Raw genomic sequence first — 20,126 nt, 5'->3', positions numbered from 1 at the left:
TAGAGTGGGGTTTTATTTTGCAATAAATCTGTCTGCACTAGGATTCTTTTTTTTTTTTCTCTGAGAGAAGGAAATTGGCAGATGACAAAGTGCATCTTTTCAGCAAAAGCAAAGGAGCACAAATGTACATCTGAAACTGGACTTTGGGTTATAAAAAATATATATAGAACGTGATTGCTGTGTCGTAAATTCCTGTCACCTATATGTCCTTTATGTGTGTTTTTATTCTTTCGCTATTGTAGAATCGGCTGTAATATTTTGTTCAAAACTGAATTTGATATTTCAACAAAGCAACTATGTCTTAATATTGCTGCTAAATTTTTTGGAATTGTTCTGAAAAGTGATGAGAATTTGGCTTTGTTTATATTTAATCAACTTATTGATTGTGTTAGCTTGTTGGTGTGTTCCATGAATACTCCAGGGAGGTACCTGATTTATCCGGGGTATTCAAAAAGTTGGTCATAGAGCTGCTACACGATGCAGCTTCATACGGTTATGGAAAGATGCAGCCTATGTTGTGAGACAAAAACATATACAAAGGGATTTCTTTGTTGTTGTTGAATATAAAATGTAAGTAAACTGTTTTATTGAATCCCCTTTTTTCTTTGAAAAAAAAAAACAAAACTGATGTCCAGTGTTGTACTTAAACCCTATTTTTGGGAACAATATGAATATTATTAATAACATATGGTGCTAAAGTTCTTTTTGTATGTTTTGGTTTTTAGATGAAAAGAGAAATATTATGCTGAAAATGTAATGTTAAGCCTTACTGTAGATTCATATATCAGACTGTTCATCCCAGAAGAGAAAAATAAATATAGTATTTGAAAGTGCAATACTCCAGTAGTGTTTTATTTTTACTTTTTTAAGGGTCTCTTTTTTTGCATCAGTGAAGGTAATTATGATGAATTTGCTTGAAGACTAACACATAATCAACAATACTACTGTAAATTAATTCAAAATTTAAATAGATGTTGAATTTTACTTGTCAAAACAAGGGCCCTGTCAAAAGAAAAAAAATAATAAACTGCATGATGGAAAAAATAGCCCTAGAGAAACAAAAAAATTTGTGATAAATTGAAAAAATTCTAAAAAAAAAAAAAAAAAAAAAGAGAGATCCAATCCAGTTTAAATAAAGACCGAAAAAAAATTTTTTTTTCTAAAAACATGATCACGAAACATACATTACTTAAAAAAAGGCACATATTTATGGATGTAAAAATAACATTGAAGATTGGTTTGGACCCCCTTGTTTTACAATGAAAAGTAATTGTGATTTAATTTGCCGGTTATATCAGTAGGCATATTTAAGATCGCACAAAAACAAACAAGGAACTTGTGTTTGTTTGCTTCTTATTACTTAGAAAAACTATTACAGCAAAATAACAAAATAGCACACATTTGTTTTGCTGGCTGAGGAATACAATGATTGCCAATAAAACTACAACTTGTTTTTCTTTTCTGAAATGCAATTAGTCAATATTTTAGCTTTATGTTTGCATCAAGTAGAATTTACTAACTGATTATCTTATGGGGATCAGGTTTTGAAATGTTAAATGACCATATTTTTACTTTTAGACACTGAAGGAACACTGTTTCTAACACGGGTTGTACACTAGTGTTCTTAGTTGTGTAATATTTATAATAATATTATTATACAAGAGCACCATTTTGGATTTTGAGACCAGAATGGATCATAAGTCTTAGACTTTTTGAGTCACTTCACAACGGTTTTCATTTGTTTTGTTTTTGTTTTTTTTATTTGAAGTTAGTATTTCTAAGTACAAATAATTGCATGATTCAAAATATTTGTTTCTAAAAACAGTTATTGCTAACATAGTATACTGTCAGTTTTAATATTACGCTAGATCATTACTTATAGTATGTATAAAGTTGCTTTACTGAGATTTACTTTTTAAATTTTTTATCAATTAAAATCAAATACAATTTCAAAACAGCGAACTCACATTTAAACATATGCCATCCATTATAGTTTTTTATAAGACAATTAAAAAACAACTATATAAACTTAAACATACAGTCAAATTAAAAGAAAATAAAACAGGCATCACAGGGGTTAAGTTAAAGTATATTCAACTTTAAGGCTTTGTTATTTTCCAGTAAGTTAATCAAGGCATGAAAACTTTTCATATCATTTTGGAATGCTTGGAGATTTGAAGAAACTAAAGAATCTGCTCTTATGAATAAAAAAAAAATCCAGTAATGGAAATAATATATAAATATTCCACATTGTTGTCTTTTAAAGTAATGCTTCTTTATATTTAAAATTGGGAATCACATCTTTCGTCAATTACTGAGAAAACCTAGAATTAGATTAAGGTAAATATTAAAGTGTATACAAATTAATTCTGCTTCAATTTAGACCTGTTAGGTTAGTGGGGAGTTTTGGTATAATTATTTGACTGTTTAATATATGTTTTAGGTATAATTCTGGAACAAATTAACATTCTTTTTAATTTAATACACTGAAGGGAATGTATCATTTGGCAATACGTATGAAACAGTTATATTTCGTTTGTGTATCTATAAAAAATATTTGCTTATAAAATATTTTTGGCCGCATTCGTTCGCGTTTTTCTAATCTCAGCAGTTTCCAAGCTGCTGTTTTGGTTTGTGCAAAGCAAAGCATGCTGGACTACAGTTCAACGCCCAAAATGGCGGCACGGTTGAAAAGTTTTTGCCGTTTTTATCGAGTTAGTATTTTTAATAGACCTTCATCGTAGCTGCTCTGGACACGTGCCGTGTCATTTTTAAATCTTAAACTCCCCGATAAAAGAGTTTAAAACGCAAGAAGAGAGCTGGAATGGCGTCTCGCTATCAGCTCAAAAGTAGGAATATCTTTAGAAGCACAATGCTAAAATAAGTTAGCCTAGTAGGCTAACTGCTGTCAAATAAGTGCTGGCTTTGAGCTCTGTTGGTCCTATCCTGCCTCACTTAGATCTTTGGTCGAAGTGAGAATGAAGAGGAAAACTTAAGAGATGGAAGAAGATGTAAAAAAAGTCAAAAAGGTGGGTCACTTTACACTTTTTTTTTTGTTCTGCGGCTTACATGCTAACATGCTAGCTCTCCGTGAGTAAGGCTAACTGTAGCTAGTTTAAAAAGTTTAGTGTTAGCTGACAAGTGGTTGCCACCAAACACATCCTTTTACCCCATGAACAGACTAATACCATATTTAACAATTTATAATATAGCAGAGGGAAGACTAGTAAATATGTGTAATGTCTGGTCTACGGAGTTTGGTGCTCTGTTAGGATTTTACTTTCTATGTCAAGCTACCGAACGGCTACTCTGGCTGATTTACATTGTAGAAACCTCGGCGCTCCTTATTTTTTGTAATTTTATCTGGTGCTCATCTTTCACATTCGGTTTAGGGTATTACTAAAAAAATATATAAAAGAAAAGAAAAATACTGTTGAAATTTTTGCATAACTGCTAAAAATTTAGTAATAAGAGAGTAAAAAAAAAGTTAGCTCCCTTCAGTTGTTTCTTCAAACCTTCATATTAGTTTTTTAATCCTTTGATCTCTAACAAGGAATAGTTTCGTAGCTGAACGAAGGGGTAACGCTTCCTATGATATAACTATTATTTATATTAGAAGAAAGCTGTGTACGGATTTCTTCCCATCTTTGATGTGTTTCGTCAGGTTTATTTTAGGATATGGAGGCGACCCTTGGATGCAGTTCCTGTTTTTACCACAGGGTGCTGATAGCGATTAAATTTTGTGACACGTTGCTATTTTAATTTTACAACTGTTTTGTAATTTGTGTTCAGGCATTAATGATTTCTTGACCATTGAGGTCAGTTTGGCAAACGTTGATTTAAATTCTATTTCTCTGCTCTCCTTTTTTCAGCCTTTCTGTTGGCTGTGGTGAAACAATAACTGAATACGCTACCAATCCAATTTTGGAAGTTAAAGAACCTATAGTTTTACTCCATTTCACGTAAAATAAGTGGAAATGCAGTAAAATATCGAATCAATCCAAAATATGGAAATGCAGTAAAATATCGAATCAATCAAAACACACAATAAATATGACAATAATAAAGGAATGTGCATATTCATGTAAGCCTCAATGTATTTTGCAGGGCATACTCAAAGAAAGTGGTTGCCTCTCTTTTGTTTTTCTGCAGGTTTAGAAAACTGAAGAAAAAAAAAGAGCTTTGCTGGGCTGTTGTATCACATTTCACAGGCGTTGTAAAATCTTAATGTGTTTGGTTGGGGCATACTGTTAAATAATGTAACTGGCCTGTCATGGTGCTGTAGTTCAACTTTGCAAGCAGCTGTTATATATTGTTGAAATTTCACTCATGATATGACGTGCAAACGTTTTCTTTTTTTAACATACATGTATTCCTCACTTCTGATTATCCCTTTGGCACTTTATTTTTAAGGTTTGCCTAAAAAAAATAAAATAAAATAAAAACAGTAAAGGTGTTCATAGGAGTCAAAAAGATAGGCAATGTAATTTAATAACACTGACAATAATGATGGCTTTACAAGCTATTTGTATCCCTTAACATTTAGATGTGAGAGTATTGAAAAAAGATTCCAAAAAGTAATCTGAATGTGATTTTTATATTTTACGCTAATATACTTGCTTATCGTATTTACATAATGCTAGTCTGAAAAGTTTGCTGACTTTTCTTGATGAACCTAGTTTAGATAGTTTTTATAATCTAATCAGTGGGAGTCAAAATAGGTACTATTTTAACTACTAGAAGATTAAAGAAATACTATTTTGATTGATTGTTATCTAAACTGCTCAATTCAGGGAGAAAAGAAATTGTGGGATGAATTTTAATCATTTTTTTCTTCATGAAGCAAGTGTTCAGTTTATGATTAAACAAAAAGGGCATCTCTGTTTTAACAGCTCCCAAATCTGTTGGATGTTAAATAATAATAATCTGCAGATCAAGGTTATATGGATTTGTCTCTGGCAGTCAAAAAGGTTTTATTGGATTATTATTAGACTTGATGCTTGAGTTGCACCATCAGTCTGAATATATGTATTTTGGTGGAGTGATATCCTTTGCTTTTGTAAAAAAAAAATATATATATATATATATTTGCTGCTGAATATTTTTCATCTAATTACTTAAGGAATATGCTAGAATATTATTTTAAATTTCTCAAAAAAGTCATTGTTGAAAACTGTTTTAAGCCAGAATTGCATAGGGAATTCATAAGGAAAAACAGCTTTAGGCATGACCTTATAAGACCTTAACATTCATCAGATAAAGTGTGATTAAGCAGAGGAAAACTTCTGATTTGTTAAAGGCGTTGTTGAAATGAAGTGATGTTAGGACAATGTGGCCTGTTTTGACATTTCACTTTCTTAAATCTACAACGTTAGCAGCATATGAGACTGAGCTCCTGTGGTTAGCACAGCAAAAAGCACGTCGTGCTTTATGCATGTTACTGTGGTTTTGCATAATTGTGCACAAAACTTTGGCTGCTAAATTCTGACAGAGATTTAAGAAAGCTATTGTGTGATGTCAAAACATAAGGGTACAGATAGTAGATTAATTGTTAGTTCATTATCTGCTAAGCTAATTTAAAGAAGCATATGTCTGCTGCAGAAATTAATGTCACAACACTTACAGCACGTGTCAACACAGGAAGTTGTGGTCAGTTCCTTTCCTGTTCTTCTGCCTAAGAAGTCAAAGACACATCCCTTCCTTCTTTGGGGTCACACCCCTCACCCTAAGCGCAGAGCTTCGATCCTCTTGCTCCCCATCTGTTGGCAGCTGTCGGTGTTAGTGAGAAGAGCCAACAGGTGGTAGAGTAGTAACAGTAGGCAGGCTGGGGCGTTACTGGTGAACAGGTGTGTGACCGCTTCATTGAGGGATCATGGAGAGTGAGGTAAACATGCTAATGTTTTTACATTTTTGCAACCCTCAATGTGATGATTAGTGCTACCCTTTTTTTTTAGCACAGCAAAGGGAAAGACATAAGCAGAACTTTGACGTTTCCTCCTCGTATTTTTAGTTAATTAACTTGGTCAGGCTACTAAAACTATGTGGCTTTTAAATGGTGTAGTTGGACTATGACCTGTTTTGCTACGAGGGGACGGGAGCTGTGAAGCATGCTACTGTTACACTCACACAAAGATGTCAGTCATTAGCCTACTGTTGAAAAAAGAACCCACTAGATGCAAGTCATTTTCTGTTATGTTTTGGGTGTTTTTCTTATCCTCTCTCTTTTTCTGTATTTAATAGCCTGGGATTGTTTCTCCGTTCAAGCGGGTTTTTCTGAAAGGAGAGAAAGGGAGGGACAAGAAGGCCCAAGAGAAATCCACAGAGCGAAGGGCCCTTCATACCTTCTCCCTATCTCAGCCTGACCACCGCATCGACCCTGACATTCTTCTTAATGACTACATTGAGAAGGAAGTTAAAGTGAGTTTAACCGTCAAAATATACAGTTTATGGGCATTTATATCAAAACAGTTCAAACAAACGTAGCATTCAAAAACTGTATTTAATAGAAAAGTAGTTTTTTCTGTTGAGTTGCCAATTAATATATAATATGATGCTTTTTTTTTTATAGGGTTATAAGGTTTTTGTGACATTTACGAATGTGAAATATTTACCTGTTGTTTCCTGTTTAGTATTTGGGGCAGCTGACATCAGTTCCAGGATACCTAAACCCATCAAGTCGGACAGAGGTTCTGCAGCTCGTTGATAATGCAAGAGTAAGTATATTCAAAGTGTTAGTTTGTGTCTTCAGTAGGACCTCCCTCCATCTGTACTGGGGTGATGCTTAATAGATAGGTTTCATAAGTGTGACATGACTATTGTGACTTTATGGAACAGCAATGTTTATTTACCCTCTGAAAAGCTATACTAAACAAACTTTCTTTTTGTATACACTCGTATACAAAATGACAATAAAAGTTTTCTAAATCTGTTCTATCTTACCATCATATTGAGTTGCTTAGCTCTTTGGCGCTTCCACTCTGAGCAGAATGGATCATTCTCATTTAAATCCCTATTAGATTAAACAACACACAGACAAAGTCTTTGGTATAGGATGTGATTCATGCAAAGTCCCTGCAGACGTTTTTCCAACACCTTTCTTAAACTTGACAGGCTTCTAAACTTCCTTTCATGACTTTAACATCTTTCATACACAATCCGTCCTCATACACCAGAGAAAGTCTGAAAGCTTTTAAAAGCATAGATCCTTATTGGTATGTCATAGTTGGCTGGGATATTGATTTGAAAATATGGCATCCGTAAAACAAGATATTTGTATGAAAAGGGAAGGTATCAAATTAAAAAAAGCAAGGTTCTGCTGATCTTTATGCCTACTTTATGTAAACAGCTAAACTCAACTATAATCTGTAGCAAAATCTTCAGATTTAAATATCAAAGGCATTACTTTAACAAAGTTTCTAATCCGTTAAATCTAATCATCCAACGGCACAACGCACAGGCAGCATCTTTGACACGCAGGGGACCAGAGCAGGTACTCAATATGGCCACGGCTACATTCAAACATCTGTGACATTGGCTGCAAGGCCTCAATACACAGACAGGAGTTTATTTGTCTTTATTTACACCTAAACAAAAAGTTTTAAGCCAAGGAGGGCAGCAAATTCTGGGATAGAGAGCAGACCAAATATGGGAGGTGTTGATATAATCCTTGCTTGTGTCAGTGACTAATAATTTGCTCATGCTGAGTTTCAGGACAGTCTTCTCTGCTCCAGCAGGTGGTTAGCTTGATTTAAACAGCTTCTGTAATGTTGCAACAACACGTGCATTTTTCTGATTTGTTTTATAGGTTGTCTAACTCAACATATTCAGCAATTTAAGGTCTTCCGTTAATTTGCTTTGGGTGCTGCTGAAAATCTTTGCACTCTATGTCATTTGTATTGATTTCAAGCTGATAGCATTTCATTTCATATAAACCAGTTGATCATTTGGATGATAGAAGATTGGATGTGGGTCGGCTTATTGTCACACTCAAAGTAGCTGCTTAAATATTTAGCTGCTGTCTTTCAGAAATCCCATCAGTTGGCAGGCCAGCTGACATCAGAGCAGGATGCAGTGGTGAGCTTATCTGCATACAACATCAAACTTGTTTGGCGAGATGGAGAAGACATCATCCTTAGAGTGCCAATCCATGACATCGCTGCAGTTTCATACATCAGGGATGATTCACTACACCTCGTTGTGATAAAAACAGGTAGAACATAGAAGCATGTAGAAGCTGCAGTACTAGTTTCCTCTTGTGATGATATATAATTGTGTCCAATTCTGATACCAACCTGTTGTTTTTTTGTATTTAAAAAGTAGACATTGCAAAATCCATGTGCAAATATAACTCCTGGCTGCTCCTCTGTCCAGCAGATGGCAGTAATGTCGAGTTAATTTTCTTTTTTGTTGTGACACTCATCTCTTTGGTTTTATAGAGAGGGAGTTTGCTTTTTTAGGGTAGTTAAAATTTAAATTTTAGGCTGCTCAGCTAAAATTATTTTAAAATGCTTTAAAATACAATGTGAGACAAGGCAGTTTTATTTATTTAGCACGCTTCATTGGCAAGACAATTCTAAGGGCTGTATATGAGAACAAACAATCTATTTATGGTCCCTAGACCCAGAAACAGCATTTTTTCCATCAGTATATAAAATGTTACAATATTCCTAAAAAAAAATGTGAACTGTAATCACTTTAACACATGCGGCTTTGGCTATTTTAACTATTCTTAAATCCATTGTAGTATCCATTTTCCATGTATTTCTCTCTATCTGCTCCCATTTTCAACCATTTAATATAATTTTAGCTGAGCAGTCTACAGTTTTCACCCTAATTAATATGATTATTCAAGGTATACTGCTCCTCTGAGCAGAATGGTTCGCTCCAGACATGGTTCAGACTTTCACAGCGGAGTACCATATATCCAAAATGTACATTTGCTGCCTTCATCTTTAAATTAGAGCTACATGGTCGATGACTGTTTTTTTTTTTTGTTTTTTTTTACAGAATGAGTGACCTCATTGTTTGAGTTCCACACTGCGACTATTTAGATGGGGAACAAATGACTTTTATCTGAGATTTTTTGATCTAAAGATATTCTTTAGAGGTATAGATATCTTAACTGATGTTAAGATGGTAACAGTTGAAGTTTATTGTTTCTTTTTTTTTCAGCTCAGGAGTCGGGAGGTTCCCCCTGTCCCAGCTCATGTCCTGATCTAAATAAGTCCCAGACTCTCAGCTCTCTGTCAGAAAGCGGAGCTGTGCTAGTGGAAGTCTGCTGTCTACTCGTCCTAGCCGTTGATAATAAGGCAAGTTCCTGAAAATGAAAACAAGTTTAACTAATTCTAAGGCTAATGAGTTTAGGGTCATATGGTGAAATGGTGCTGCTGACCAGCCTAAACCTACCTGGATAGTTGAACCACAATTAACAATGATTTCCAAAGAGGTCTGCTTAATAAGTCCTGGACGCTCTGCAGGGCCCGGCCAACAGTTTCTGATGTATGATACAGCAGAAAATATAAACACTATAAATCTAAAGCACATTCTAGTCTCTTTTTCTGTCCTTACTGGTTTGAAAATGTCAAACCAAAAAACAAAACAAAACAATGAACAGATGTTTGCATCTCATGAGGACTAATTTCAATGTTTTTTTCTTGCAGGCAGCTGCTGAGGAACTTTGTCTTTTGCTCAGCCAGGTCTTTCAGATTGTTTACACAGAATCAACTATAGACTTTCTAGACAGGGCCATATTTGATGGAGCAACAACACCTACAAGACACCCTTCTTTGTACAGTGGTGAGAAAAATTAATCCTGTTTATTGGCTGCTTTCCAATCTTTGTTACAAAACAGTGAAAGTTTGTGCTTTTACTAAGCTGCTAACCCTAAATTGTGAAATGCTTCAATTTACAGATGATTCTTCAAGCAAAGCAGATGTCAAGGAAGCCTTTGAGAGAGAAAGCAGTCCGTTGTATGTACATATGATAAATCCAGCCATTTTGGGTTAATGTATCAGTCGTGCTAATTAAGACTGATTCAGATGGTGTGTTTCCTCAGTCCGTTTCAGGCAACAGAAGGAAGTTCTCCATCTACATCCACCCCTGCCTCCCCTCAGACAAAGGCTCCAAGTGAAGGAGAGCTCAGCACCACTGCTGCAGAGCTTCTGCAGGACTACATGACCACAGTACGGCATTTCATCTTTTTCTTTTGTGCTAAAAGCAAATGGGCTAAAGAATATCCTCATTAATTATTTTTAGGATTTTAATTACTCTTGTTTTTTTTTTTTCTTCTTCCGTTACGCAGTTGCGAACGAAACTATCATCGCAGGAGATCCAGCAGTTTGCAGCTCTGCTCCACGAATACAGGAATGGTTCCTCCATTCATGAGTTCTGCATTAATCTGCGCCAGCTCTACGGGGACAGCAGGAAATTCCTATTACTTGGTAAAAACACCCTATTTCATTCATCGCAGATTTTTGTAAAAAAAAAAAAAAAAATGAAACTACTAGTATTCTTTTGATGTGCAGCATGGAAAAAAAATAATATAGTTATTTAACAGATCAACACAACACTGAATGGGAATGAAGGACATTTGGTTTGAATTCTTTCTAAGAAATTGGAAAATGAGAGGTGTTGCCACCATACATTAGCATATTTTATGAACCACTAAATAATTTAAAGGGGAAATTAAATGGTCAACAAATCTAGCTTTATTCCTGAGACTGTCAATAATTAATATACAAACATCAAAATATATATAAGTAGCATTGTTTTATTATTTTTTGCAAACTGCACCACCATGTTGTTTTACTCTAAAGGCCAATTTATGCTTCTGACGCAAAGTCTCTGCAACTGTCAAATCTGTCTCTCTGCACGACCACGCCCCAGCGCAGAGGCTCTGCAACCGTCGTCGTGCACCTCAAAAAAATTCTGACCACGCATTGGACGGTCGCAAACCCGCGCGGTCGCAAACCGCGCAGACCTCAAGTGGAAGGGTGCAGACAAAAAGCAGCTTTTGGTATGCTTTTCCGGCTGTCTGTGTGGTTGTCCTTCTAGATTCGGTGCCGGGGCTCGCCCTTTCTAAAAACCGATGAAAAATGTACAACTACGATGAAAGGTTAATCGAGGAGGTTCGTAGATTTGTACAATGCCTCAAATATATCCTCTTTAATGTCTAGCAACTCTAGATCCATCTCCGTGAATAGGCTCCCCCTTGTGCTTTGGCAGGAAACTGCTGGTGTCCCTAGAAATTCCAGACCGACGGTGGAGAAGCATACCAGTAAAACTGGTTCGCGACCAGATCCAAGCAACATTTGATGTGTGTGTTTGCAGGAGTAAAATCTGCCCTGGTGATAGAGGTGATAACACTGGGTTGGTTCGCTCTGTACTTTCCAGTTGAATACAACCGTAAAAAAATCAAGAAAATTAGTGTGATGGAGGACGAAGCTGAAAGGACACTCAAGCTGCTGTTCACCAATGCCCACGGTGATGGAATCTATCTTCTGTCATGAGGCTGACCTGGACCACGTACTGCGCAGCAAGTTTTGCCTTATGAATGTGTGGACATTTAGATTGCTGTGCTAAGAGGTGGACGCTTTGGAGGTGGTCAAGCTGTCCCTGAAGGACGTGCAAGCAGAAACTTTGGAGCAACCGGTAAACAGGTTTCAAGAATAAAGCCCCAGATTAGTGAGGGAGAGGATGGACCTTAGGATAACCTGACTGCCAGCTGTGGAAACGGGGAATAACGATAAGAAACAGATCATTTCTCTGGAGGTTTGGACCAGCTGTGGTAGTCTGTAGGTAAGTGATCCTGTGGTGCAGAGATGTGTTCATCCTGATGGCTGCTGTTGGAGTTATACAAAAGAGTGTTTGAGGAGCTTGATTAGGAATAAAGTTGAAGAACTTTGTTTTGGACTTGCGGGCATAGTTAATGACTTAGTATCTGCTAGCATAACTTACCTGTCATCGCTCTGCCTGCTTAGCAAGTTTTTGAACCCTGGCATCATGACTGATTGTTGCCACTGACCCGCTGTCAGAATACCTTGGCCAGTGAAATTAAAGACACTTGGAGCAGCTTCAGCCTTTAGCCCCCTATCTGATGGGCCGCTAGCTGCTACATGCTTTCTACAGCTTCCTCTTCTGTCTTTAATACGGTTCCAGTAACACGGTGAATGAGCTTATAGATGGTGAAATAGTAAACACTCGTAGCAGTTCCAGCCTTTAGTCGGATGCCCGACAGATCTCTAGCTTGCCAGACTCAGAAGTCTGGTGCTCTACATAATCTTCACCAGGTTCCATAGCGTTTTTCCTTCTCAAGACTTGAGTCACATGGTGAATGGGCTTAAAAGCATAAGGAATGTGATTTAGAAGCTCGAGTGTCCTTCCAGCTTCGTCTTCCATCACACCTAATGTCTTAAGTGTTTTATGGTGGTTCTGTATAGCTGGTATTACCTATGTATTGAACTAGTAGTCACAGAATCAACCGACCCTGTGGCATAACTGCTTAGAAAACTGCACATAGCAGCTCCCTTGCCAAAAATGTTGAAAACAATGCTGCATTTTTTCTCTTTTTTTTCATGTTTTTCATTTAATTATTTATAATTGTTAAACACATTCTCATAAATGTATTTAGGTTTTGTTCATCGTTTCATTTCCACTTCCAAATTCCAAGCTTTCCCACAGATTCTAATACAGAACTATACTTTGATCCAAGCTGCTCTAGTATAATTCTGACCTAATAACCACAGCCCAATCTCAAGATTTCTTTCTTTTTTCTCTAGTATTGATTTTCTAATTTAAGCCCCATTAGTTCTCTGGCCAACGTTCTTGTCTTTGTGAAACAAACTGTCCCCACAGCATGATGCTGCCATTACCACATTCCATTGTGCGGATGGGGTACAGGGTGAGGTGAAATGTGTTAACTAGTAGGCATTTATGTCAACAAAACTTTCTTTTTTCCTCCCTCCTGATCTTTTTCCACATGTTTGCAGTTTATTATAGAGGAAATCTAGTAAACTTCTGGTTGAAGCAGTGAAAAGATCTATTAACATCGAAGTAATTCTTTGTAAAACTATTTCGATCCTCTTTTTCAGGCCTGCGTCCCTTCATTCCTGAGAAAGACAGCCAGCACTTTGAAAACTTCCTGGAGACCATTGGAGTGAAGGACGGCCGCGGCATCATCACAGACAGCTTCGGCCGCTGCAAACGCACGACTAGCTCCGCCTCCGATTCCACCACCAACGGCAACGGAGCAGTCGCTGGAAGCGGGGATTCCACAGCTTCTGACGAGGGCCAAGATGTCTCTGAGGGAGACGAATGGGACCGAATGATTACCGACATCAGCAACGACATCGAAGCACTTGGCTGTAGCATGGACCAGGAGGCTGTGACCCCATGACACTTCGATGTCCACTCGTCTAATGAGCGGTTAGCTTTAGCGGATCAGATGAAGGTGGTCCTGAGCACTGACCTAAGCTTTGGTTATTTCTTTATTCCTCTAATTATCAAGAGGACTTTCTATAGGACCTGTATATTCAAAGAAAACCTTGCCTTGTTTCTGTCCAGTCGACTAGTGCACTTATGCAGACCTCTTGGTCGACTTGCAGTTAATTGTCTTGTTTTACATTTCACTTGGTTTTAAAGCCTCTTATTTTTTACTTTGGTGTTTCACTCATTTATTGGCAGCATCTGCCACTGATATCTGTTATAAGCATCTCTAGACGGAACCTGTGGGGAATCCGCCTGTAAACTGTGCACACATTTTAGAAGGTTGACACACAGCTTTGTATCTTAATTTAACCATAATTTAATCAGCTTCATCCACCTTTGGTCTTTTTCATTTATTCTGATATTTGAGTGTATCATTTTGCTGTTCATAATACTGCAAGTTCTTTACTTCACACTGTTTATTAATCGGCACGTTTGTATCTGCCTTCAGACTGACCTAGAAAATGCTGTAAAAACGAAGCCAGACGATGAGGACTGTGCTTTATTTGAAAAAGCCAGCTTGTGGATGGCTGATGTAAAATATTTTCAAGATTCGGGTCATTTATGTTTTGTTACATTAAACATGTCATTGTCCCTAAACACTGCAGTACTGCTACCAGCAGGTTCTTGGTGACTCTATTAGCAGGTTTTCCAGCAAGTTGTGGTTATTAAATAACAAATAAGTTACATTCATTATATTTTGATATTGTAAAATGGCAAATATGATGTTGTATAAAAATACATGACTGTCATCTGACTGTTCTGGTGTGTAAATGTGAGGTTTGAAATGGAAAATAATAGTTTTTGATTTGAATTTCCTTTATCAAGGAAGGATTTTACGATCTAATTAGGATCCTCTGATCATTTGCTTGGATGCACCTAAGCTGCGTTGGAAGTTCTTTCAGATTCATCAAAGCAGGTCTTGCTGCTGAATGTCGCCACAGTCGAGGGATTAGATTAGAGGGTCTTGGGGGTGGGGGTGGTTGTACAGACGGCTCAGTTTAGTCACATTCCGTTCTCCGAAGTCTCAACACAGTTCCATACTGTTCCTCATCCGTTTCCATAGGATTACAGCCATGCAAGAATTTAACTTCACCCAAGCCGTTTATCTTGCTCACATCATGTGTGTTGGACAAAATTGGAGCTACTTTTACATCCGACCCTGGGTGAATGTTTTTGAACAAAGGAATGAAACAAACGGGTGACATTGTCCAGCTGCTTCAGCAGGAGACTAAATGATCCTGACGCGCTGTCAGGGCAACCAAAGCTTTTACTCGCATTATGGAGAGAAACACTCATTGGTCTGTTAATTTCTCATCTTTAATCCAATTTTAGAACAAGCTCAGCCCTTCATGGAAGCAAGTAATTACGATACAATTGAACTGGTTGGATAGCCATTGAATGAATGATTGAGTTTGACCCTAATAATGTTAACATCAGCTTGCCTTGAGTGTTCTTCCTGCAGAAACCAAATGCATTCAGTTTAATAAAACATTAAAAGTTGTCATTTTGGGGAAAGATTAGGATTTATTAGCAAAATCTTGTTTGGTTTTGATTATTGATAAGTAATGTATTTCAACTTTCACAGCTGATGCAGCACTGACATATAAAGCCCCCCACCTTGAACCTATACTTAATAATTTTTTATAGTAAGGTTTTATCTCTCCTTTTGGCTGGTTTCGTTTGAGCCGATGTAACAAGTGAATGTCTCCACCGTGAGATCAATAAAGTCTATCTTATCTTTATAAGATTTAAAAAGAAGCTTTACATTAATTGTAAAGGAGAAGTGTAACAGATTGCAAGATTGTTTCTTCTCTACTGAATCTGGGATTAGATTGGACTGAGAGCTTGCAAACAATTTCACTAACAGAAATTATATAACACCTTTAAAGATATTTTAATGTGATGCAAATGAGGGCAAAATAAACCTCAGTATCAAAACTGTTCAACTTCCCCGGTATTAGCCTTTTGTAGAACAGGGCTGCCCAACTCAGTCCTCAAAAGCTACCATGCTGCAGCTAAGACAGATCTCTTCTCCAGCACACCTGGATTGAATGAGAAGCTTGTTGAAAGGCCTCTGTTGAGCATCACATGCTGGGGAATTAACCTGCTGTGAGTAAGTCATGGAATTCGGTAGAATTTTTTTTTTTTTTGTCCAAACAAAACTAGAGCTATGCTTTCATGTCAGAACACTTTTAGTATCTACAATTGTTTCCAGCAAAGGCTCATAAAAATAAGACGGCTGCTCTTTATTGGAGAAAGCACAGGCAGGATACTGTTTAAAAGGCTGTGCACGTGGTTGTTCATGATCCTCCCATTGAACTAGAGTACAAGTCTACTTCTACTGTTTTTTTTTTACTCTCCATTGTCCTTGTTTTATGTACCTCCACACACCTGACTTGAATAAATAGGTGATTAACAGGCAGCTGTTGGTGGCTGCTAAGGAGGTAATGCAATGATTTGATACAGGTGTGCTACAGCAAAGACGTCAAAACAGGACAGTTGGTGCAGATGACCAATTTGAAAATGGATTAAAATCACTGTTCCTGGCGCTTAAATAATTGAAATCAACTCTGATATTCTAAGCAAGTGTTTCTTTTAACCTGTGTCCCCAATGCCGTTTTAGATGTTTCTTTGCTTCAACATATCTGATTCAGATGATAGCAGTTTAGCAAAGCCTGTTAATCAGCTATCGATTAATATCAGGTGTATGAAAGTAATTTCCCTCTGGGATTATTAAAGTATTTCTGATTCTGAAAACACAGGTGTCAAACTGATTCCTGAAAGGGCCATGTGGCTGCAGGTTTTCTTTCCAACCAAGCAACAGCACACCAGACTCCATTCATCTCATCAAGTCATAATGTTCAGATTGGGATGAATGGAATCTGGTGTGGTGTACCCAGTCTGGTCAAAAACAAAAAGTTAGCAGAAAATATGTTTTCCTTGGATTAGTTTTCCTATGCTGATGAAGCAAAAAGGCATGATTCTAGGACTGGATCCACACTTTTCACTAATTATAAAGTCAAACATCCATTTAAGACTAAAATTACCTTTTTGGTAGACAAAGATTTTAAGTAGTTCTCTAAGAAACAACAGCCACAGTTAGATGGCAAATTTCACACTATTCCAGTCAGCAACCAAAATGAACCACTGCTGTTGCTAAATTATAAGTTATAAAGCTTCTCTTTCCTGTTCTGGCACCAAAGGATTTCATCTTCTCAGTGCATATCAGAGAAATCTGCCAACAAACTCCCACACTGAGGGCTCACTGTGAATCTGAGAGGGACGTCTGGGAATCCAGCCAGTCTGGCCCTGCGGTCCACCTTGCTGACATTTCTGTCTACTGTATTCATGCTAGAAGTAGCGGCACAGTCCTGGTGAGAAGTGTCTCTGTGGTGTCACATCTGCTGTGTTACTGGAACATGATGGCACTGTGGGATGCATTTCTTTTTCAAAAGTATATTAAAAAAAAAACTGAGTGAGGGGAACGCTAAATACCAGCATTGTGTGAAGATCATCAGAATCTTACATAACCTACTTTTGGATCAAAAGTATAATAATTTCTTATTATGTCGGGGTATTTTTCTCAGATTTCATGCTTGTCATGCCGATAGGGCTAAGCTTTGAGTCTGCATTTTATCATGCAAATAAATCTATTTAGGCATGAAATCAATAATACACTAGGGACAGCTGCTGAGTAGAGCTGCAGTGGGAATAAAAATATATATTTACCTAAAGTCTTCATTCACTAATGCATTTCGTCAAAAATATTGTGGAGACACCTTTAAAAATGGAGCCTAGGCAGAAGTTCAACTGAAGAAACCGATTGCTCTCTTACATCCACCTGTGACACAGCCAATCGGCTTTGAGCCACACCTCCACGAAAGCCAATCAGCATCCAAAGTTCATCTTAAAAGGCCTCCGATACGCACCTGTCTGCTCCTGTGCGCAGGCGGCGGATGCGCTGTGACTTCATTCAGATGACATGGTTTTAACCCCCCTCCAGCCCCTCCTCCACCATTGTAGCTAAAGCTTCATCAGAGTCATTCCTCCCGGACTCTTACTGCGTTCTCTGTCTCATCTTAACCGGTCCGGCAGAAGACCGCCATGTTGAGCCTGGTTCTGCCAGGGGTTTCTTCCCAACAGGGAGTTTTTCCTCTCCACTGTTGCTTCATGCTTGAACATCATGGACAGGTTATCTCAACTTGTGTTATCCAACTGGACTTCCATCTTCCAGGTCTCTGAGTAAAGCTCTAGTATCAGCTCACGCAGTCCACTGGATCTCCCCATAAAGCTCAGCAGACCGTGTCGCTAACCAGCAGTCTACAGACTGACCAACTTCATCTATTCATCTATTTATCTCCACTCCACCACCAGTTTCAGGCCTGGAGGGAAACAGCCCTATTGCTCCTGTTCATGCATATCTATCAAAAATTAAGTTGTATGTTTCCTGCCGAGGTCTGAGCGACAAAGTAATTGTATCAATACATTTCTCCTAATCATCTTTTCTCGTTGTGCGAGTTTTTCCAGATTGAAATGTTATTCACATGAAAACCTTGAGCGCAACAAAATATTTCACAGTATTTTCTTTCAGAATAGCAAAATATGCAGAGATTAATGAACGGGGCTCACATGTTGCTGCCTTTTCAGATGACTAAATCCACTCTCATTCTGCTGTTGCAAAGGTGTGAAGCTTATCTCAACAAAGAATGAAATAAATGAATGACCGTAGTCGGCCTCGGCAGATGGTTGCTCAAACTGAGCCTGGTTCTGCTGGAGGTTTCTTCCTGTTAAAAAGGAGTTTTTCCTCTCCACTGTTGCTACAAGCATGCTTAGCGTGAGGGATTACCTTCTAGTCAATGAGTCGATGCAATCAACTTGTTTTCCTGTATGATCTGGTGAACTATGCTGTTGAAGATTCCCTGTCATCCAGGTCATAGTCATTCCAAAGAATTTAAAAGACAATCCGCTGGACTTTGTTTCCAAGTTTGAAAATGTCAGAAATAGAGCCAAGTTCAAGGCTTTTAGAGTGGACCAAAACAAAGCCTTGTTTTGGCTAAGAAACATGCAAATTGAATCTGACAAGTGGGTCCGTCCCTTTGGAATGGGGGTGGTTTTGTTTCTTTATTAGCCTGTAATACCTGAAACCTGTCTATGACTCAGAAAGGGGGGGGGGGATGGTCGCACTTTACAGATCTGGTAAAATAAAAAGTGCCTTGAGATTATATGTATTGTGAGTTGGCGCTATATAAATACAGTATACTGAACTGAAAATTGAATTGAAATGTTAATTTATTTTTCCAAAAGGGGAATAAAATGCTTTTTTTTAATTACCTGAGCTCATTATTAGTTTGAGTGAAAGGATTTGCCTCAGCCCTGAGTATCTTCCAGTTATGGCCTGTATTTAGACCAGTCGACCAACTTGTCCCATCTAAAGAGAGCAGCCCACACCATGATACTGTGACCACTTTGTTTCACAGTGGGAATGCTTCATTCAGGGTGATGCACTAAGCTCCATCTAGCAGAGCTAAATAAAAATAAAAAACTGAGAGTTTATGTTACCGGAGCCCCATGGTTATAGCTCCTATTTCTTTTTCCCCAGATTTTTTTTTCTAATATTCCTTTCCTTCTCTTAGTAGTTTAGACTGTTTTTAGGTAATCAGTGTCAAGTGGCATTAATTCTAGATTTGTATATATGCAAGACATTTGTTTCACAATCCACTGACACTCATCTTTAAAGTGTTTAACTACTGCACTTGAACTACACAACTCAATCAGATTTTATATGCTTCCATTTTTATGCAAACCCTCATATAAATCTTCTTTCTTAACTATAGTTAACATAAAATATTTGTTTCATAACTTGAAATCCTTGAAAGCATGTTTTTTTTCCTTACAAAAGGGTAAATAGGAGGAAGCTATTTTAGTTATATTACAGTTTACTCTGAAGTGGAACCATGTCTTTATCTCATATATGCAATATTCATTGGTAAATCAAATGCTGTGTAGATGTTTCTGAGTTCTAACCAAGGCCACATATGAGGAGCCGTTATAAGTTGATTAGTTGATATAATTGGACATGATCCTTTCAATGAGCAATCATGTATATTTAAAATGACAAATACTCAATTTAAAATAAGTCTGAGGTCTGGATGTACTTTTCCATTTCTTTGATAAATATTGGTTGCAAGATCCAAAATGGGATGTAAACACAAGCCCTGTAAATCTTTCATGGATTTAAAACAAGAAAGGTTGCTGCTTGTACAGTAGATTTATGTTTAATTACTGCGCCCCGCTGAACTATTCACAGTTCGACAATAAATATATATATATATATTTTTTTACATTTTAGCCACAAAGTTCTGTTTATTATAATTGGATTTTACATGATACAACAGAAGTAGCACATATGTGTCATGGTTTTGGTTATGTTATGCTTTACTTTGCTCCTTGTTTTCTAGTTTTTATTGGTTTAATTATGAAAATGGTTAACAAAGGAAGTCCAAAAATCCAACTAAAAAGTAACAGACCAGAACCATGGAGACATCAAGGGAAAACACGTAGAAGGAGCTAGAGAGAGACGAGGGGAGACGATTGCAGCGATGACAGGACCAGCAACAACAGAGGAACCAACAAAGAGTGAG

At 37.3% G+C, this 20,126-nt stretch overlaps 1 protein-coding gene across 2 annotated transcripts; it reads left to right on the top strand.

Moving 5' to 3' along the window:
• Positions 1-2,665: 2,665 nt before the first annotated feature.
• Positions 2,666-14,253, top strand: ccm2 (cerebral cavernous malformation 2). 2 transcript variants are annotated; one of them, XM_015372898.1, is made up of 10 exons: positions 2,666-3,029; positions 6,241-6,417; positions 6,630-6,713; positions 8,026-8,209; positions 9,172-9,308; positions 9,660-9,795; positions 9,911-9,968; positions 10,055-10,181; positions 10,301-10,439; positions 13,089-14,252. In XM_015372898.1, exons 1-10 carry the CDS (start codon positions 3,000-3,002, stop codon positions 13,391-13,393), a joined length of 1,377 nt encoding a protein of 458 aa, XP_015228384.1. In that variant the 5' UTR covers positions 2,666-2,999; the 3' UTR covers positions 13,394-14,252. The 2 variants fall into 2 exon arrangements, with proteins under 2 accessions (XP_015228384.1, XP_015228394.1); XM_015372908.1 differs by lacking the exon at positions 2,666-3,029 and adding an exon at positions 5,230-5,884 and having other exon boundaries at positions 13,089-14,253.
• The last annotated feature ends 5,873 nt before the right edge of the window (positions 14,254-20,126 follow it).

This window comes from Cyprinodon variegatus, unplaced genomic scaffold (genome assembly GCF_000732505.1).
Source record: "Cyprinodon variegatus isolate N-32 unplaced genomic scaffold, C_variegatus-1.0 Scaffold4, whole genome shotgun sequence".
Lineage (NCBI taxonomy): Eukaryota > Metazoa > Chordata > Actinopteri > Cyprinodontiformes > Cyprinodontidae > Cyprinodon > Cyprinodon variegatus.
The sequence above is the reverse complement of the archived record's forward strand: the minus strand, read 5'-3'. Positions and strand labels throughout refer to the sequence as shown.